Source organism: Nelumbo lutea, chromosome 3 (genome assembly GCF_056320005.1).
Source record: "Nelumbo lutea isolate HS-2025 chromosome 3, American lotus-T2T, whole genome shotgun sequence".
Classification (NCBI taxonomy): Eukaryota; Viridiplantae; Streptophyta; class Magnoliopsida; order Proteales; family Nelumbonaceae; genus Nelumbo; species Nelumbo lutea.
Genome location: NC_142686.1, coordinates 60,066,031 through 60,086,590, shown reverse-complemented (window position 1 = coordinate 60,086,590; position 20,560 = coordinate 60,066,031). Strand labels below are relative to the sequence as shown.

The 20,560-nt window shown below is 38.7% G+C and overlaps 1 protein-coding gene across 7 annotated transcripts; it reads right to left on the bottom strand.

The window, feature by feature from the left end:
* Positions 1–349: 349 nt before the first annotated feature.
* LOC148865215 (uncharacterized) lies at positions 350–20,241 on the bottom strand. 7 transcript variants are annotated; one of them, XM_088977869.1, is made up of 4 exons: positions 19,953–20,241; positions 18,624–18,874; positions 793–2,595; positions 350–687 (listed from the first exon to the last, which is right to left on the bottom strand). In XM_088977869.1, exon 3 carries the CDS (start codon positions 1,972–1,974, stop codon positions 811–813), a length of 1,164 nt encoding a protein of 387 aa, XP_088833995.1. In that variant the 5' UTR covers positions 1,975–2,595; positions 18,624–18,874; positions 19,953–20,241; the 3' UTR covers positions 350–687; positions 793–810. The 7 variants fall into 7 exon arrangements, with proteins under 7 accessions (XP_088833995.1, XP_088833996.1, XP_088833991.1 ...); XM_088977870.1 differs by having other exon boundaries at positions 793–2,085; XM_088977865.1 differs by having other exon boundaries at positions 793–1,984.
* Positions 20,242–20,560: the final 319 nt, after the last annotated feature.

Here is a 20,560-nt window from a genome sequence, read left to right as displayed (position 1 = left end):
AAAACTATGGCTCAGAATTCATTGAACAGAAGGGGTCACTATGGGCGGATATAACCGCAGGATCAGTCTCGGTGCCCAGTCACTATGGGCACAAAAGAGGCAACAGGCTGCAGTTTCAATTTTCAAACAAAACATTCTGCGTCACATACAAGTTAAGCCAGTTAACCCAGATAAACCCACTAGGGAGGTGAGAATTTAGAAGAGCTTTCCTAGCGGCTTCTTGTGGTGTCTGACTCCACTTACAGAGTATAGACTAGATTGCATTCCTAACTTATAATTGAAGTTCTGTCCTGTAATGGTCCAAGTTATCAGACCCTCCTGCTCGTGTACAATCTGCATGCATTAAACCTGAACAACAAACAGGTCTATGCAATTCATTAAGACCGGAAAAATAACAATCCGCTGTTACAGTTCTATACATTGTTTATAACGTCAAAGTGGACATGGTGACGTGCACACAAGGGAGGCAGACGAAAACCAGTTTGAAGAAATCATGTTCAATGCAATCTAGAGATTGGTTTGGGAGCTTAACACTTAAGGCTGATTGAGACCAGAACCAAACCGCAATAAAGCATCATTATCATATGATTCTCCTCACCCTTTTTTGTCCGAACCCAATATCTCTAAGCATAGTTCTTCAAGTGAATAAGCGCATCCATGAACAATCTTTTTCATTTCAAGGCAATTCTGCACAGTATTGAAACAATCACAGGGAAAATACCGATTTAGTCTACAAGTAATCGTGAAAACAATTCCTTGAGGGTTAGTAGGTGACGATAGGCTTAAAATTACCAGAACTAGTGGCAACTCTCACGGTTGATCTTCATCCGACCTGGACCGTGTGAACCGCCTACGCCTCCTTGGTACTGGAGATACATCCTCACCCATGTCACTTGCCAGGTTCCAGTCATCATCTTGCAGACCCAGCAGATTCTCACCCCACAAATTACGACGACTAGGGAATGCTATGGATGATCGACGATGCCTTGTCAAAGCCCTTGAGAGGCCTCTTGACTCTGATGCAATCATCTGTAAGAGAAAAAGTCTAGCCCACCATATACCACTTCCTCCTCCACCTGAGCTGCTTTCCCTGTCAAATGAGAATCCATCTCCATTCTCTATTACATAGTCTCCAACTACAACAGCACCTGGTATGGCTGAACGGATGGCACTGACAATATCACCATATTCCCTTTGGTGCTCAAGGTGACGCCAAGCACGTTGCCTTGATGGGTCAACATCAGCAGGTCTTGTGGTTGGGTGTACCCGCCTAGCATGCCTTCGAAGCTCCCTGTAGCTACCAACAAATGAGCATGCCTCTCGTGAGCAAATTCTTCGTTTCAGGTCAAGATACTCCCTGGCCTCCTTCACAATCTTCCAGCCTGTTACAGTCCCTCGACATAGGGGGCATTTCAAGTTCAAGTTAGGGGTTGATATATTCTCTGCACCTAACTCTTCGAAACCAATCCTTCTCCTGAATGCCTCAGGGTCACTTGTTTCAACAATGCTGCCGCCTTGTGTTCCTGAATGCCTATCCAGTTCTTCGTTGACATTTTCTTCTAGTGCATCCAATAACCCAGCTGAGCTTCCATTGTTGTTTTCATCTAAACGGAAGCCTTCATGAGCATTTTCCTGGTCATTCTCCATTCTCAGATCCCCTAAGTAAAGTTCCGATGTATGAACATGCAACTGGTTGGGTCTTAAATTATCTGGGTTCTCAGATAAGGAAGATCTGGGATGTGAAGGGCTGTTCCTAGGTTCGACTCTTAGTTTTTTAAAACGATCTAGGCAATTTGAGTGCCTGTAACTTGTGTCACAGATGTAACACCTGCAGCCCTTGTCATGTGAGCTGCAGAGAAGGAGAACAGCATTATGTGGATGGTCCATGCAGATTGGGCATGAAGCCTCATCCCATTCCTTGTGCAAAGCATGGATATCTGTTCCAGTAGATGTGCTCCCTCTCATATCTGTCATCTTGGGTGCACTGTATTAAGTTATTTGAAACATTGAACTTATCAGAATGCAGACTGTTTCTTTTGAAACCAAGAACAAAACGACCAGAGATGGAATGACTATGGAATGCACCTTTTAGAGCAAAACAGGAAAGTTGTATTATATCATTTAACTTGCATTCTCAAATCTCAACAAGCAAACAGGGTCATCAAACAGCTCACTAGAGTTAACAAAGTGAAAACATAGAAGAACTCCTAGTCAGCTGCCTTAGGCATCATTGATAACATTAAAAATTTCTAACTATAGTTGAGTGAGACCTATGGGAAAAAGAAATGTGGACAATCATATGAAACGTCTGTCCTTGTTGATGTGGTATGTGAGAAGTCTGAGAGTCTGAGACATTTGGAGAAGTACAACTTCAGGATTAAAACAGTAGCCCATAAGAAATTTAATCAAAGTGTTAATGTTCTCCAATTCTATATATTGACAATAGGGCATGGACATCAAAGAAAAGATCATAGAGCTATTTGATCCAAATTACAGTCTAAAATAATTGACATCCTGCATTAAAATGTAGTTATCACCTCATCAGCACCATCATTAGCCAAACCTAGTTCAAATAACATGCACCATTGCCACAACCTGGTTCAATCCACAGCCTTAAGGATCAGGTCATGACCAAGGAAGTACACTGCCAACATCACTATTTCTGATGTGATATATTCTAATGAGGTTTGAACATCAACAGCTAAAAGTGTTGAAGGACATATAGACGGAAGACAGCTGGGAACAAATACTGATCCAGATAAGCCATTCTAAAGTGTGTTTCATTCATTATGAAGATCAAAATTACACAGTTAGGAAATCCTCCATTCTCCAATTGTGAAACATCCTCTATTGACCAAGATAATGATGGCTACAAAGGCAATAAATCCAGAGACATGAGGAAATTTAGATGCAAAGGCACTGAAAATATCAACCACTATCTCAAATATGGCTCAAGGTCAGTCAATATAAACTCCAGAAGAAGTCCCAAACCTTATCAAGGATATCTGGATAAAAATTCTCCAGGACTTCTTATTCACTTCCCACCAGTGTTTTAAGACTCAAACCGGAAAGTCTTCCGGGTCATGAGTCAAATGGTTTGACCATACGTCACAAAAAAGCATAAAATGTTAATGGCGGCTAGATGGTTAAGGCATTGCTTTTTAACATAAATGGTTCAAGTCTCATTACTAGTTTTTATAAAAAAATATATACATATTTAATCAATATATATTAAATACACATAAATAATCACAAAATGAATGATGGTTTGATGGTTTGATGGTTTGATGTCAACACATGCAATTATGAGATCTCAGGTTCAATTCTTTCTATTTGCATTTTAAAATATATGTGCATTTAGTGACACAAACATGTCATTGAAACCAATTGCATCGTTGAAACCCAGCCTGTTTACAACAGTTCCACTGGGTTTTGACCAGTTTTTCCGATTTTCAGAAAAATGAAAACCGGGGGTTTAAAGAACCAGATTCCCTTCCGGTTCCCGGATTGAACAGTCCACTATCCAGTCCAGTCTGGATCTTTAAACATTGCTTTCCACTGCTTATCAGGAATTCAAGTACCCTACATGAAGACTCTAGCTGATAGATTTTAGGAACTGCAATATAAAGATGTAAGACGGCAAATGCAAACTCCAATGCCGTCCCCAAAATTAGACTTGGTGACATGAACAAGCTGCACCATCCAAAAACATTGTTGCCGACTACCACACATTGATACACCAAGACAGTTATACTCGAGGGTGGAGGGGTAACCTAACCACTTATTGTTTTCTTTTTAATTATGCACATGGATCCTGTTTATGTGGGGTCAGCTACATGAATCCTGTTTATCCATTCTGTTCTGTTTAATGCGACATGCACTGTATTTTTTTTTTGATAATTACACATCCATTGTTAAATTATTAGTGCTTAAATCATTTGTTACTACTCTGATCCATGTACATTTTTGTCTAACCTTATCCTTTCTAGCCCCTTCAACTTGCAACAGTTAACTTCTTATGGGTGCTATTGAAGGTCTTCTATGCATGTGACTCATCTTAGTCTACTTTATCTCATTTAATTACCTATTTGAACGACTCATAGGTTCCCTTGAATGACTTCATTTCTGACTTTATCCTTTTTAGTTTTCCCATTCATCCATCTCAGCATATGCATTTCTACCACACTCATTTTTTGGACATGTTTCTAACTGCCCAACATTCCATCCCATATAGCATAGCTGACCTTACAACTGTTTTATAGAATTTTCCTTCTAATATACTAAGCGGTATTTGCCTATCACACAAGGTTCCGGATGCACTCCATTTTAACCATCTTGCCATAATTCTATGGGTGACATCCTCCTCAATCTCTCTCTTGTTATGAATTATGGATTCATACCATGATTTGCACCTCTTTTTTCTTTCCCTTTTTTTCATGGGGCACAAGGGTAGTCCATCCCTCATCCCCTAAACCCCCCAACCCTGGTGGTACCAGGATTTGATCCCAAGTCTCTGCTACAATGAGTCGAAGATCCTACCAACTTCTACTATTAGTATTATTAAAGTTACATATCTTATATTCTGTTTTAGACCTACTTATTTTAAAACCTCTTGTTTCGGTATTTGTCCATAAACTTAATTATGCATTTAATCCTTCATTAATTTCACCAATTGAGACAATGCCATCAGTAAACACATGCACCATGGGACCTCCTCCAAAATACATCTAGTCAATTCATCTATGATCAGTAAAAATAAATAAGGGCCAAGTGCTGAACTTTGATGAAGATCCATTGTAGCTGTAAAATCCGATGCCTCTCCAATAGGTGTTCTAACAAAGGTTGGTGCACCCTCATAATATCCTTAATTAAATCTATATATCTATTTGGAACCCTTTTCTTTTCCTAGACCCACCATATTACCTCTCTAGGGGCTCCATCATATGCTTTTTCTAGATCAATAAACACCATATGAAGAACTCTCCTATTCTCTCTAAACATTTCTATCAATCATCTCAAAAGAAAGATACTTCCCATGGTTGATATCTTTGGCATAAATCCATATTGGTTATTTGATATACTTGTTTCATGTCACAACCTTCGCTCAACCATTCTCTCTCAAAGTTTCCTAGTTTGGGTATGAGCTTAATCCCCTAATAGCTATTACAACCTTTTATATTGCCTTTGTTCTTAAATATAAGCACAACATTGTCCTTTCTCCATTCATCCGACATCTTTCTTTCATTATCTTATTAAATAGCTTAATTAATGCTATTGGGCCCTAATGTCTTTCCCTTCTTCATTTTATTTAGTGCCTCTTTCGCTTCAATAGTTCTAATCTTATGAAGGTACATGTCATTTTCAACACTATTAATATCACTAATCTTTCATCTATTAGTGCCTTCTACGTGCTGTTCATTTAATAATTTTTCAAAACAGCTTTTCTACCCATCCTTGATTTCCTAAGCTTTTACCAAGATTCTTTGATCTTCCTCTTTGATGCACCTAACATAGTTTAAATCTCTACTTTTCCTTTCTCTCAAATTTGCTAGTTTATAAATTCCTTTTTCTTCCTCTTTAGTGCCTAGGAGCTAATTAGAAATAAATGATTACTTATCATTAAATACTCCAAACAGTAAGACATTCATTTTCAATTAAGAGAGCCAAAAAATTAGCTCATGTTTTTTTTTTTGAAAAGGATAAAGTATAATTTATTAAAGAAAAAATAAGGTATACAAGGAGTATATGTTGGAGTTCCTATAACTCCTCCAAAAAATAGGAGAGAGCCCACCCCACACACAGGCTACCATGGAACAATCTGGGAGTTCGCCGCAATAAATCGCTCTGGTCACCCAACGGGAGGTGGGATGATCCCTTTCCCATCCAAGTGAGAACACTTCAACAAATTCCAGCCACAACGCCTCCTACGTCGTTTCCACTGTGATGCTTGGAGCCATTGTTACCTGTAGGTTGTGTTTCATATCTGTGCAAGTCGGATTTCACATTCAAATGGGGAATCTAAGTTTCACTTGTGTTTTTCCCCCCTAAAAACCTGAGACTTTTCTGGACCCTAGATACTACTATTGCTTGAAGTTCTCATAACAAAGCACCGACCCTCTATCTCACCAATACCATCTTCCATAGCTAATCTCAGCAGGTAACTGGAACCCAAAGCATCCAGTACCAATAATTTCGAGATGTCTCTTACAGATCTGCTCCATATCAAGATTCGCAACAACTCAATCCAGCTCTAGGACTAGATCCACCTCTATGAATCCTCCGATAGCATCACCAATCTCCTTAAAAACTAAAAGACACCATGTATGTAGGGGAATCTCGAATACTCTAATCCACCAGTGTCCAAATATGAGCTATCGCTCTTTTGTTGCACCAAATAGAGCTCCATTTGGACAGAGAAACGTGGAAGCTGTTGAAAGGGACTTACCAGTGCAACGCACCAACAGATTCTGTCTCCGTTGGGAAGACTAAGAGCATTTTGTTCCCCTCCATTTGTCTTGCTTGCAATTTCTCTAGCCTTCCCCACCAACAAGATGCACACTTCTCCACTTCATTAGGAGAGGGGTGAAGCCTTGAAAAACTAGCAACCAAAGACTATTTAAGAAAAACTTCACTCCCTTAGACCCTCTTCACAGATATCTACAGATTTCTACCCTGATCGACGCCCCATGGACTCTTACCCACGCTTTCCCTTCTTCTGTAACTCCAATGGTCGCCATCTTCTGATTTAGGATAATGTTAGAAGCTTCAAGTGGCTTCAACAACTAGAAAGTATGTGTTCATGCATAATAGGACTTCAACCAATAGTTTTCATCCAAAAGAGGCATATTCTACATTTTTCTCAAATTTGTATTGATGAATCTACTTGGTTCTCAATTTTCGTAAGCAAAATAACAATAAGAATAATAACAACCTTCTACCTATGATGGAAAACAAGGAGCTTTCCCCTCTACTTGTTGTTTTTTAATAGAAAATAATTAATCTTTTTAATTACAACCAAAACAGGGGCTCTACTCCATTTTTCCCCTTTTCTTTCATTTTTTTTTTTGTGATCAATAACAAGATCTCAATTTATTAATGAACATAATTACAACACTCCAAAGAGAGATAAAATGACTTAACTCTCCCCAAGAGAACAATAAAAAAACTTACAAAATAGCCCAAAACATTTGATCCCTTCCCACCCCCTACTTAGCCAAAGTATCTGCAAAGGCATTTGTTGTTCTCTTCATCCACTAAAACTGGATTTCCAACCCCCTAAGTTAGCCATTTAATCTCCCTCCCTCCCTCCTCTCATTAGCAAATTTCCAAAATCCACTATCCTTTTGTAACCAGCTTTGAATCCCCTTCAACAACTAGCTTTTGTATATTCAGCACCTTAGTCTTCCTTATGCCTTCAAGTACAGCATAAACCTTAGCTCTGAGAGAGTTCCCAACCCCAATGGAACCTGAATACATTGCAATCACCTTCCCATTCTCATCTCTAAAGACACCTCCTGCACCTGAGGGACCTGGATTACCCTCACTGCTTCCATCAAAATTTAACTATATAAATCCAAGGCCTGGTGGTGACCACACAAGACAAGCAAATGAATGAGCAAGAGCACAGTTTGCTACCATAGTTAGGGTGGTGCATTGGTTAAAATCTTTGCACCTGTTTATTGATGTCTCTTTTTTTCCAATTAAGAAACATACATTCCTTTTGTTTTTTTCTTTTTTTCTTTCATCATTAGCTCACATATATTCCATCTCCAATATATCTCTATTGCACACAATATAACCCAGTCTCCATCCCCTCATCTCTTTGATTTTTCCCATCCTTTGATTTAGCGCAGTGGCATTCTCTTTATATCTTCTCTTGTATTAACAAAATGGGGCTCCATCCCCTAGATTTTTCCATTGGCTATGTAACGTTGTTTTAGTAATACTTTTAATGTTTGACAATGTTATCAATGTAGTGAAGTGATGACTAGTCATTTTGGCCTTTCTAGTCGGTGCAACGAGCCAATGACTGGTTGGTGCCTAGGCATTGACTAGTTGATAAAAAATTAAAAAAGAAAAAGATATGTTCTAAACAAGTTAATATATTCATAACCATCACCCATGCCTTATCCCAACTGTATGGGGTCGGCTACGACCCATACTTGGCAAAAGTTTTGTGCCAACTGACAACCTAATGCACCCTCCTTTATCCGGACTTGGGACCGGCAGTGTAAAACAAGTTAATATATTGATGCTCATAAATAAGTTAACATAGACTACCATTATGCAAGAAAAATTGATATTAAACATTTAGTTTAAAATCTTTGTTTTGCAAACAAAGAAAAAGTTAGGCCGGATAAGCTTGGATAAGGAATCACAACCTTTGTTTTCCAAAGAAGAGTGCAACCTTGACCATTGATGTACCCATTGTTTTGCAACTCCATTCCAGCACACTAATTGGAAGAAAACTTAAAAGAATTCCACTACCTTCTTTTATTTTATGTTTTTTTCAATTTTATATACCACCATCTAATCATATTCCATCACAATTATTTAACAGAACAGCATGAATAAACAAAATGCAAACATATTCTATATTATTCAAATAATTAGAGATAAAGCTAACAAATAAAGATTTAAAATGACTGTGGTTGACAGGTTGATTAGCCACTAATCAACCAGTTGGCCGAACGCATTGATCACATTGAAGTTTGGTTACTTCACTTTAAATCACTTTCAAATGTTTTGTAGCTTTTACATCAACTAGGGAAACATGCTAATTAATAGGAGAGGCTAAAATCACCCATATTTTTTTTAATGTTTTTATATCAAAAAGATCATTGCTTAAGCAATGCCTAGATGAGAAGCCAAGTCAATTAGGCAAAAAGATGTTTCCCTATTGCCCAGACACCTCTTAGCACCTTCACACTATGAATCCACCATTATTAGTACACCCCAATCTTAACCAACTTTTAATTTATCTCCTGCATAAATTTCTATTCATAAACCAGTTTCTCAACCATTTTCAAATAGATTAAGATCAACCATAATACTTGTTCTCTTTGAATTCCACAGAAGAATTCCTAAAGGAGGTCAATTCATATCTTCAAACTTTCCAAACTCCAAACCAAGAGATTTAAAGATCAATTTATTTGGTAATGATTGTCTCCACACAAAGGAAATTCTACTAGATTGTGTTTATGATTTGAGAACTGCTCACCCCCAAAAGGACAGAGAAAGTACATTCAGAAAACCTCCACCGGGTAAGGGGAACTCTCCTAGAAGAAGAAAATATTACTTTTTTGCTCTGAGAAAAACCCACAGGCCCAGAAATGATAAATAATCAAATACACCATGAAAATTGCAGTTCCACTCTGCTAATAAAAGTCCATATCAGAGTGTTTGCGATGATGGTCTGCAGAAGGTCTAAAGAATTGCTGTTCAAAAGATCAAAACTATTTATAACTCCTAAGTCCTGTCCTAAAGGGTTCACTATGATATCTTCCAATCTCAATCAAAAGGGCCACCATCAGAATTTTAATTATCAAGTTACAGGACTCATAATCAAAATAAGAAGTCTGAAACTTTTTACTTCATCCTCTACTTTCACATAATTAACAGAGTAATGGTGGCACAAGAACTTTTCTCTAAACTGCAAGCTTAATCCAAATGTTGAAGGTCTTTGCTAGCTCTGACATAACTACAGTATGCACAAACTCTAACCTAAGTATTTAGCTACCTAATAATATGACCGAAAGCCCAAGAATTTCAGAGTGAAAAACTAGTCTTATTCATTAGGGACATGCATGCACACACAATAAAAGATCATATCTCCTTCAAAATTATTTTCCACCATTCCATTTAGTAGCATTCACTAAACTATAAGCAGCAATATATATAAACTAATCCATAGGTACGGGGGTACTGGGGTAGTGAGAGCAATGCTCTCCGGGCCAATTGATGTTGGAGATTCCACAAGGGCCAAATTGTTGGCAGTACTACAAGGGATTCAGCAAGCATGTATGGAGATAAGGCACACTAGAAGTATGGAAGTGAATTGGGGAAACTTAGATGACTATGAAGGAATATGCAGGTCAAAAACCCATGGGTCCCAAGATCAGCTTAAACCTGGGTTGGTAGCTTAGCTAAACAAGAGGTGCATAGAAATCAATTGTTTTGGGCAGTTTTGTAATTGTAATTTATTTGGGGAAGGATGGTTATGCTATGTTCTCAGCGTTGTAAAAGATGTATAATTTCTGTTTATATCAATAAAATGGACTTTATTTGTTGCTGATCATATATAGGTGTAATAGGTACATAGATAATTAGGCTTCTAATTAAGTTTTTGAATGTTTTGCACTCATTGTAACTTCAAAGAGAGACGATCAAGATCTCCCTCATCTAACGAACCTCCATCTTACTGTCACCCCTCAATCTCCAAAAGGGAAAGCCTAATGTATACATCAAAATCAACCCTGAAGAAGTGTTAAGATCTCTATTAACATAATATCTAAAATTTCTTCTGTAAGAAACTACATTATAAGATTGCAAAAAAAACAAAAAGAAAAAGAAAGAAAGTTGTGCTAATGAAACTTAAATATCTACAATGAAAAATATATTTGTACAGGTATCTACGATAAAAAATTCAAGAAATCCATTCCCAACACAAGATATCACTTCGAAAACTTGACCAAACCCAAGAAGTTCATCAACAGGTCCAAAAAAACAACAGAAAATTAGAAGTCTAGAATACAAGTACAACTGTGAGCAGAAAGCAGGCGAAACAGGTGAACAGTTTTATCAGTGTGGGAAGTGATGACTAGTTGTTTGCCTCCCTACACAATGAGTGATTAGTCGTGTACCTAGGTACTGACCAGCTGACTACAAAAAGGATGTATAAATTTTGATATAACAATGCAATATATAAATTTACAAAGTTTGTGAGTGTACAATAAAAGATGTGATATTGAACATTTTAGCACACTACTGATTGGAACAATAATATGGAAACTTCAGACCAGCACACTACTGATTGGAAGAAGACATAAAAGAATCACCCATTATATATCTTTCACATAGGCCTTGTTCCGATTTAATATAACCCCCCCCCCCAATCCAACCACATGAATTAGAGATGCTCATTACAATTGGCATGAATAACATTATTATAACACTATTTTCAAAGTTTGATTGAACATAAAGATAAAACTAGAATAAATATGTAGTCAAGTAAGTAGACTAGTCATCAGTAAACCAAGGTGACCTAGTTGCTTAGTCATCCTAAGCAACCGCACCATGGGTACCAACCTACTAACAATGCAGTGGGTATGGACATCAACTGACTAGTCATTGGCCAGTCAGCCCTTTGATAGCACTGCTCTCCACCACCAGGTAAAGTGCTGACATTTGTATCATAACCACATTTTACTGTTAAAAAGCCAAATGATGCAACTTGACTGGCGGTAAAATATTTTGGTAAGGCTTCTTCATAAAGGGAGAAGATATGTTGTTGAATGTATGAGGAATAGAAAAGGTTTCTTCATAGCTTTGGCTGAATTTTTTGGTAAGGGATGAAGGCAACTGGTGTGTCTACCAGCAAGAAAACAGAACCAAGATTGGGGGGAAGTTGACTGGTTGTTCAAAGAGTTTTTAGCTCAAAGAGTAGCAAATGATAAAAAAGCCTCCATAAGGGAGGAGAAGGCATATCTCAGCAACAGCAGGGTAGAACAAGGGCCAGTGGTCATGACAAAAACAAAAGGCCAATGCAGAATGGTGGGAGGTCTAGAGAGAGAAGAGTAGGATAGTAAGTTTGTGATACAAGCCAAGGAAAAGGTCAATGATTAGAGGAGGGTAGCTGACTTACTGGCAACCAGGTTGAAGCTGAAGAGTGTCTTCATAGTAACGCCCTTCGATAACTGTAAAGCCCTCCTAGATCCAATAGAGAATGAATTGGAAATATCAGCTATCAATGTTCATGCTGATTTCGGATCATTCAGTCTTTAAATGGAATCCAACATCCAACTCCAAGGATTTATTTGTCGAAGATGGTGGGGTGGGGTGTGTAATAGGCTTGCCATTTCATCTATGGAAACAAGAAGTAGCAGAGTCTATAGCAGTATTGTGTGGAGGAAGCTTGAAAGGAGCTTTCTGGGGCGATCTTTATTCAGTAGCAATCCTGCTAAGTGGTGTGAAGCCAGAAGACATTCCACGAAAGGTAGAGGTACGAACAGAGGGGAGTTTTGTCTCTGTGTGGCTAACATCCTCCATTGAAGCAGGGCTGTGGAAGGAGGCTCGTATGGTAGGAGGGGAGAAGGAGGAAGAAGAAGCATTACGTGGACTTGTGAGATTGGTTGATTCAAATGGGAAGGAATGTTTCACTAAGAAGGGCCAACAATTTCTGGGAAGCCAAAAAGCTTTGGGGCAGATGGAAGGTCAAGCCTGTAGAAAGCAAGAAAAGGATATGACAAATGGCAGATCTTTTGCGCAGGTGGTGTCAAAGGAAATAGACAAAAATTTACCAATGTCTAAAGGGAGATGGCTGAACCAGCAACCTCAGACAGGGAGGGTTGCTGGTTCGACCATTAAAACAGGGGGGCGTGATTTGTTAAGAGGTCACGTGGGACGAAAAGACTTAGAAAATGGGCCCAGTCGAGTGGATCCCTTTTCTGGTAAGCCGGAGAAGGCAACTCAAGTAAAGGCTTTAAAGTTGGGTTCTTATATTACAAGTTTTGAGCCCAAGGCCCATTACAAGACAGATGAGCCAAGGGACCCTTTAAGTAAGCACGTGACTGGGAGGAGGGATGAGCTGATAGACGAGATTAAGCGTCTATCTTCTTCTACCCCGAATCCCTCCGTTCGATCGAACAGTTCAGGCGCAAAACCTCAAGACTCGGTCTCGAGGCTCTCTACAGTGGGTCCCATCCAACCTGGCGAACCGTCTCTCACCAAATAGGCACAACCCGAGATACCTGAAGCCTAGTGACTTGAACAGAACAGGGTTTGAAGATTGGTTGAGTGAACAAAACAGCAGTGACGATTCTGATAGAGACGAAACTTTAAGTTTGGGAAGTCTGTCTCCGAAAAGCAACAATGATTTACTTGAAATTGAAAGTATGCATACAGAGTTGTTGTTTTTAGAGGAAGAGATTGAAGAGGCAGGTGGCGGGAAGACTAGAAATGGTGAAGAAAATGGTCCTAAAGCTGTGAAAACTCCTCTTCCCTTCGTCGAGGGAGCTGACCCTGAGTCTAATGAATTACAGGATGTTGGTAGAGAGGGACAAGAATCGGCCGTGAGGATGGGTGTGGGTATTCCAGTGTCGGAAACACAGAGAAAGGTTTTCCAAGTGGGTAGGTTGTCAGGAAGTGATTCTTTCACTATGTCTACTTCACAACTTTGTCCAAAAGGGGGAAAGGCCTTAAAACCATTTGTCGTTTGTCAGCAATTCAATTCCAGTGATTCTAGTCCTACCCCTGTCCTACCAGGTATGGGTGTCAATTCTTTTTTAGGTACTGACTTGTCTGCTATGCCTGTAACAGATATTCCAACTTCCCATCCAAGAGGGTTCTGATGCAAGAGAGAGGGTGATGGAAGGAAGTAGTAAGGGGGAAGCGGACAAAATTTGGGAGTTGATATGTACAATGATGGAGGAACTAAAAAAAAGGATTCTTAGAGAGATGTTGTAGCCAAAATAAGTGTGAGTAGGGTAAAATTCTTCCTCAGACATTGGCTGGAAAGGATGGAGAAAAGAAAAAGGATGATTGTTGTATTAGGAAGGGGGGGGAGGAACAAAGAAGAAAAAACAGATCTGAAGTGGAAAAGCTAATCTCATACATTGAGGGGAGTTTAGAATTCAATGGTAGAGGGGATAGGAGGAAGGGCCTAAAATGAGGAGATTATCGCCTTTTCATGGGCTTTTTTGCTATTTTGTCTCAATGAAAATTATTAGCTGGAATGTAAGAGGGTTAAGGAGTGCAAGAAAGAGAATGGTGATCAAAGACCTACTCCGAAGGGGAAACCCCGATATTGTGTTATTACAAGAATCCAAAAAGATGAAATTAGATGGGAGATGGGTGAGGAGTTTTTGGAGGTCTAGAGGTTTAGGTTGGAGCTCATCTCCTTCTTGGAGAGCCTCGGGGGGATCGTAACACTGTGGAGGGAGGATGTGGTGGAAGTAGTGGAAGAATTGATAGGCAGATTCTCAGTTTCCATTAAGTGTAAGAATGTAGAGAATGGGTGTGTATGGATCTTAACCAATGTTTATGGCCCTAATTCCAATAGAGAGGAATGAGATGTGAGAGGAACAATATGCAATCAAGGGGCTATGGGATGACCCTTGGTGCTTGGGTGGGGATTTTAATGTCATTAGATTCTCTGATGAAACCAATAATCCCCAACAGGTAATTACAACAAGCATGAGGAAATTTAATGGTTTTATTGAAGAATGTGAACTGAAGGAAATACCTCTACTGCAAGCCAATTACACTTGGTCCAACGTTCAGGAAACCCCTTTGTGTTCGAAGTTGGACAGGTTCTTATTTAACCTTGCTTAGGAGAATAGTTTGGAAAACTTGGTTGCTAGAGCTACCCAGGGTCACCTCCGATCACTGTCCTATCCAGATAGGAACTGAGTTTTTTCCTATAGGACCCAAACCTTTTAGATTCGAAAATATGTGGCTTACCCATCCAGATTTTGTGAAAAAAGTGAAGGAATGGTGGGGTGAGGAGGAGAGAGGGGTAAGATGGAAGGGGATCAAGTTTCATAAGAAATTAAAAAGGTTGAGAGCCAAAATAAAAGAGTGGAATAGAGATCATTTTGGTAGAATTGAGGAGCAAAAATTGTGCCTAATCTCTCGAATAGAAAACTTGGATGTAAAGGAATCTCAAAATGGGTTGACCGAGGAGGACAGAATGTTAAGGAGACAATTGAAAAAGGATTTGGAAGAGGTGTTATTGAGGGAAGAAATCAGTTGGAGACAAAAATCTAGACACAAGTGGATTAAGAAAGGCAATGGGAACACTAGATTTTTCCATGATTTGGCAAATGGGAGACAAAGAAAGAATCTTGTGACCAAGCTAGAGTTAGGAGAGGAGGTGAATACCAACCAGAATGACAGCCAGAAAATTTGTGGACCACTTCAAATCGATTTAAAGAAGACCTTTGAGTGAGAGCAATCGTGGAAGGGGTGGAATGGCCAAGAATTGATGACAGAGTGGCAAGGTGGTTGGAAAGGGATTTCGAGGAAGAAGAGATTAAGAAAGTTGTCTTTCTAATGGATAGATCCAGGGCCAGGTCCAAATGGCTTTACAATGGGTTTTTATCAAGACTGTTGGGAGGTGTTGAAAGAGGATTTAATTGAAGTCTTTAAGGAATTTGCAAATAATCACACTATAAGCCCTAGAATTAATGCCACCTTTTTGGCCTTGATACCTAAGAAGAATGATGCCAACCACCCAAAAGATTATAGGCCTATTAGTCTGGTGACAAGCATCTACAAAATTCTGGCTAAAGTGCTCTCGTTGAGGATCAAAATAGTCCTCCCTTCTATCATTAGGGAAACCTAGGGGGCCTTCATTCAAGGGCAACAAATAACAGATCAGATCTTAATTGCGAATGAGTGTGTGGAGGAAATGAAAAGGTCTAGTAAGAGAGGTTTCATTTGTAAATTGGATCTTGAAAAGGCCTATGATCTGGTGGACTGGAAGTTTCTATTAGAGATTATGCAAAACTGCGGATTTGGGGACAAGTGGTGTAGTTGGATTTTTGGGTGTATCAGTACTTATCACTACTCTATTCTGGTAAATGGTATGGTGAGGGACTTTTTTCCAGCTTGCAGGGGTGTCAGGCAAGGGGATCCACTCTCACCCTTCCTTTTTACCTTAGTAGCTGATGTGATGAGTAGGATCATTACTAAGGCTAACAGTGAAGATGCCATTAGGGGTTGGAGAATAGGGAGATACCAAGTCTCCGTCACCCACCTTCAGTTTGCAGATGACCTAATGATCTTTTGTGAAGGAGGTTTTAGCGAAAAGGTAGCAAACCTGAAGGAGCTAATCAAAGGATTTGAAAGTATTTTTAATTTGAGAATAAATTTGGAAAAGAGCTGCATAGCGGGTATAAATTTGGAGGTAGGGGAGGTCGAGGCTATTGCGGAGTGTCTTGAGTGTTCCACCTCTGCTTGGCCTATTTCTTATTTAGGGCTTCCTTTAGGGGAAAATCCTAGGGAGAGTAGATTTTGGACCCCAGCGATAGAAAAGTTTGAGAAGAGATTAGCCTCATGGAAGAGGAATTATATCTCTTTAGGAGGAAGAATTACCCTAATAAGAGCTACCTTGGCTAACTTACCTACCTATTTTTTGTCTATTTTTAGAATACCAGTTAAGGAAGCTAGGAAACTGGAGAAGTTGATGAGAGATTTCTTATGGGAGTCGGGGCAAGAAAAAAATGATCACTTGGTTAATTGGGAAATTGTGTGCAGAAGTAAAGAAGAGGGGGGTTTGGGACTTGGGAGGGTAACTAGAAAAAATCAAGCTCTGTTAGGGAAATGGTTGTGGCGATGGCCATTGGAAAGAGAGATTGTGGCATGAAATGGTGGGAAGCATTCATGGGAGGTCAAAGAATGGATGGGATGTTGGTGTATCAAGGCAAACTAATCTAGCAGCACCTTGGAAAGCCATTCACAACACCCTTCCTCAATTCCTCAATTTTATTAGGTATGAAGTTTGTTTTGGCAACTCTGTCCATTTTTAGGAGGATATTTGGGTAGGAGACACACCTTTAAAGGATCTGATCCTTTCGCTATTTTCTGTTTCTTTGTACAAAAAGAGAGGTGGTCTCAAAATTTGTCTCACCTTTGGGAACACCCTTAGATCCTACTTGGGATTTTGGGTTTCCTAGAGGACTTAGGGATGATGAAATTGAATCTCTTTCTATTTGGCTTGGTTGTCTTAATCAGGTTTGTTTGGATCCCTCCAAGCCAGATAAGAGGGTATGGACCCCTAGACCCAATGGAACCTTCACTTGTGCTTCTTTCTTCAAGTCCATCTCTCAACTTTCTACTCACCAAACCTTTCCATCAAAAGAAATTTGGTGCCGGCTAGTTCCCCAAAAAATTATGGTGTTTTATTGGGAAGTATTCCATGGGAAAGTAAACACTCTAGATAACCTACAAAAGAGAAGACCTTTCCTCTGTATTTCTCCTAATTGGTGTATCATCTGTAGAGCTCACGGTGAGGATTGTTACCACCTACAAATATCTTGTCCCTTTTTTGAAGACATTTGGGCTTGGCTACTTTCGTTGTTTGGGAGTAGTTGGAGTCTACCAACAGAAGTTCACATGCTCTTCAACCATCCTACCTTTTATTGGCCTACAACAATAGGGAGAATTATGTGGAGATGCGCTCGTGTTGCCTTGATTTGGACTCTTTGGGAAGAAAGGAATATTAGAATTTTTCAAGAAAAGGAAATGAGCAGTCAGGAATTGAAAGACTGTGTGTTAAATAGGGCAATACCTTGGTTGAAGACCTTGGAAATCTTTCATCAATTCTCCTTTAATGACCTTTGGAGAAATTGGTCAGCAGTAGCAAGGTGTTCATCTCTAAAGAACAAATCAATTACAAGTTGGTCTCCTCCATCCGAAGGCTCACTAAAGTTGAACTTTGATGGAAGTAGCACGGGTAATCCAGGATTATCCAGATTGGGTGGGTGCTTTGAGAAATGAGAAGGGAGAGATTTTGTTGCTCTACTCAGGTCCCTTGGGAATTGGGGACTCCATCAGGGCAGAACTTTTAGCTGTTGTACAAGGGGTGCAATTTGCAAACCAGCTGAGGGTACAACACCTAACAATCGAGGGGGATTCCAAAGTGGTGGTGGGTTGATTGAAAAATCCTGAAGAGGCTATGTGGCGTTAAAAGAATGAAATGAAGAAATTTAGTTGGTTGACAAGGAATATGTTGGTCACTATATAGTGGGTGGGGAGATCAGCAAATACTTTGTCAGATGTGTTAGCTAAGCAAGAGGTAAATAGGAAAGAATTGTTTTGGGCTCAGTTGTGATTCTTGCTTTTCTTTCCTAGTTTACTTGTAAGATTCAAGGAGGGGCTGCAGTTCGCGCCTCTCCCTGGGATGTTGAATGAACTCACTCTAAATCTACTTCTAAATTAATAAATTTATTATCATTCATCAAAAATATATAAATTTTGGTTAACTTAAAATAAAAGCTTCTCGTAAAACTCACATCCATTCAAATATATATTATAATTCCTAGAAGGAAGGTTCCTTAAAACTTCCCCACAAGAAAGAGTTAGAGTTGATGAAATTACTTTGTCTTACTCAACTAGGAAAAAAAAAAAAAACTATTTCCAAAAGAAGAATCAACACTATTAAGGAAAAGCATAAAAGCGATTATTGGAGGCAATAACAAAAACATAATCATATTGCCCACCAAAAATGTTAAAAATGAAAAATAGAAAACTGAAAAACAAAAATTTGGCATATTGACAATTGACATGTGAGGCACACAGTCAGTCCATAGCAAATCAAGCCAAATTTGGGAGCAATACATGGAAACATAAATAAAAGATATTAATAGCTATTACATAATTCCTTCAACAATACAGATACTCACCCAGATAATGAACTCTGGACCTTATTCCCTTAATTGTAGCTTCTGAATCTTTATGACAGTAATCAGCTTGTATATGTGAAGAAAGATGGAAATCTTGGAGTAAATTATATACAAGACAATCCCTCCAATAATGCTCCAAAAAATGTAATAAATAATCCACAGCCCTACAAATCCTGAAGGAAATACAGCCTTCTGACAAAAGCCTTATAGCCTATCACGCAAACCACAAAGACACCAATGAGTCCTAAGACCTGCACTTATACCATGAAATAAAGGTGATGGTTATGTACATACTACTCAATGCTGAATATAGAAGTAAAAAATAAAAAACTTATGCATATTGTCAGAAGAGAGAAGGTAACAGAAGAAAATTGAAACACTTCCGCACAAGCAAAATCTACACAGAAATCCAATTGAAACCTATACAAATAGAATGGGCGCAACAAAATCAAATTCAGCAACATTGAAAAGCATAGTTTACCACCAAATCAAACCAGAAACTAATCCATCAGGATTGTTGATAAGAAAGATGCTCAAAGAAAAAGGAAATAAAACTGCAAACTACATATGGCATTTATTGCCTTGCAAATCCCAAAAAGGAAGCACATAAAGTATCAGAACCTTCGGAGTTATCACAGACCCGCCAGTTTCAATCACTTTAGTTCAAGCAAAATATTATAAAGCATAATTAAGAAATTTGCATTGAAAAGATGCCAAAGAAACCATACAATTTTCAGAAGCAAATATCGAAATTCATTTACCTTTTAGATAGAAAAAATTATAAGTTCTCTTTTTTTTTTCTTTTTTGAGAGAGAGGGAGGGAGAGAGCTGGAAGTTTATGAAGAAACACTTATAGAAAGAATTCCTTCTTGACAAAGCTTTGAAATCGGATACATCGAGGCAGGATATAAACTGATCCTTTTAAGGATAAATCTTTTGAACCCAATCAAGATACCATTTCCTTCCGAAAAACAAAAAAAAAAGAACCCAAATCGAAATCCAAACCCTAACCCTAACCCTAACCCTAACCCTAACCAGATACCCAACAATTCTATACGATAAAGAAACTAAAATGTTCCAAGTTCTAAAGGTTCTCTGTTAATCCAGAAAAATCCAAAAAGATACAGATCATAATCTAAAACAAGTCTCAGGGGGAAAAATTCATTTATTACTTATAACATCAGGAGCAGATTACATGATAAATCGAGAAAGGAAAGGACCCACAACGAAATAAATCGATCAATCAATTAGTCAATCGGACCTTCATATAACCCATAAAAATTTGAGATAGAGGAAGAAGAAGAAGAAAAAGAAAGGTATGGATTTTACAGTAGTGAAATCGGTGGTGCAGAATCCTTCCCCCTTTGTTTGTCGTCTGTGTTGCTTGTTTTAATAAGTAGTCTTATTGTTTCCTGGTTCTGTTCTCTTCCAGTTCTGGTTTGGTTAGGAAAAGGATGAAAACAAAAGGAAAACTGTGAGGAAGGAAGGTCACATTCACATTCCCATCTGAATTCTGAAAGACTTTATATATACTCCCATCCACCCACCACATGAGACATGAGAAGAGTTCCCAGGCACACATGGTACATCATTCATACATGGGACACAGAGAGGTCTTGAGTGGAGGCTACAGCAAGCTCAACCCCATTGTAGAGTTGGTAGACCGCCTGTGAAATGTTTCCACGTGGCAAGTGCATAACGTGCCCTGAGATTTCTGACAATCATAAAAAGCTCCCCTCAAAGTTTTACTTTAAAAACAAAACCTCCCCTAAATTTTTGAAAAATTAAACACAGACCTCCCTAACGTTAGATTGATACATTATTTTTTTGAAAAGACTAGTTTTACCTTTCTATTTTGTATAATTTTACGGAAAGAAATCTCCTTAATAATATTTTCCCAATAAACAGAATATTATCTTTTGCGCTTGCAGCCTATA

What these genes read in the sequence shown, in the direction of transcription:
- LOC148865215 (XM_088977869.1), bottom strand. Translation starts at nt 1,974, where the DNA reads ATGACAGATATGAGAGGGAGCACATCTACTGGAACAGATATCCATGCT.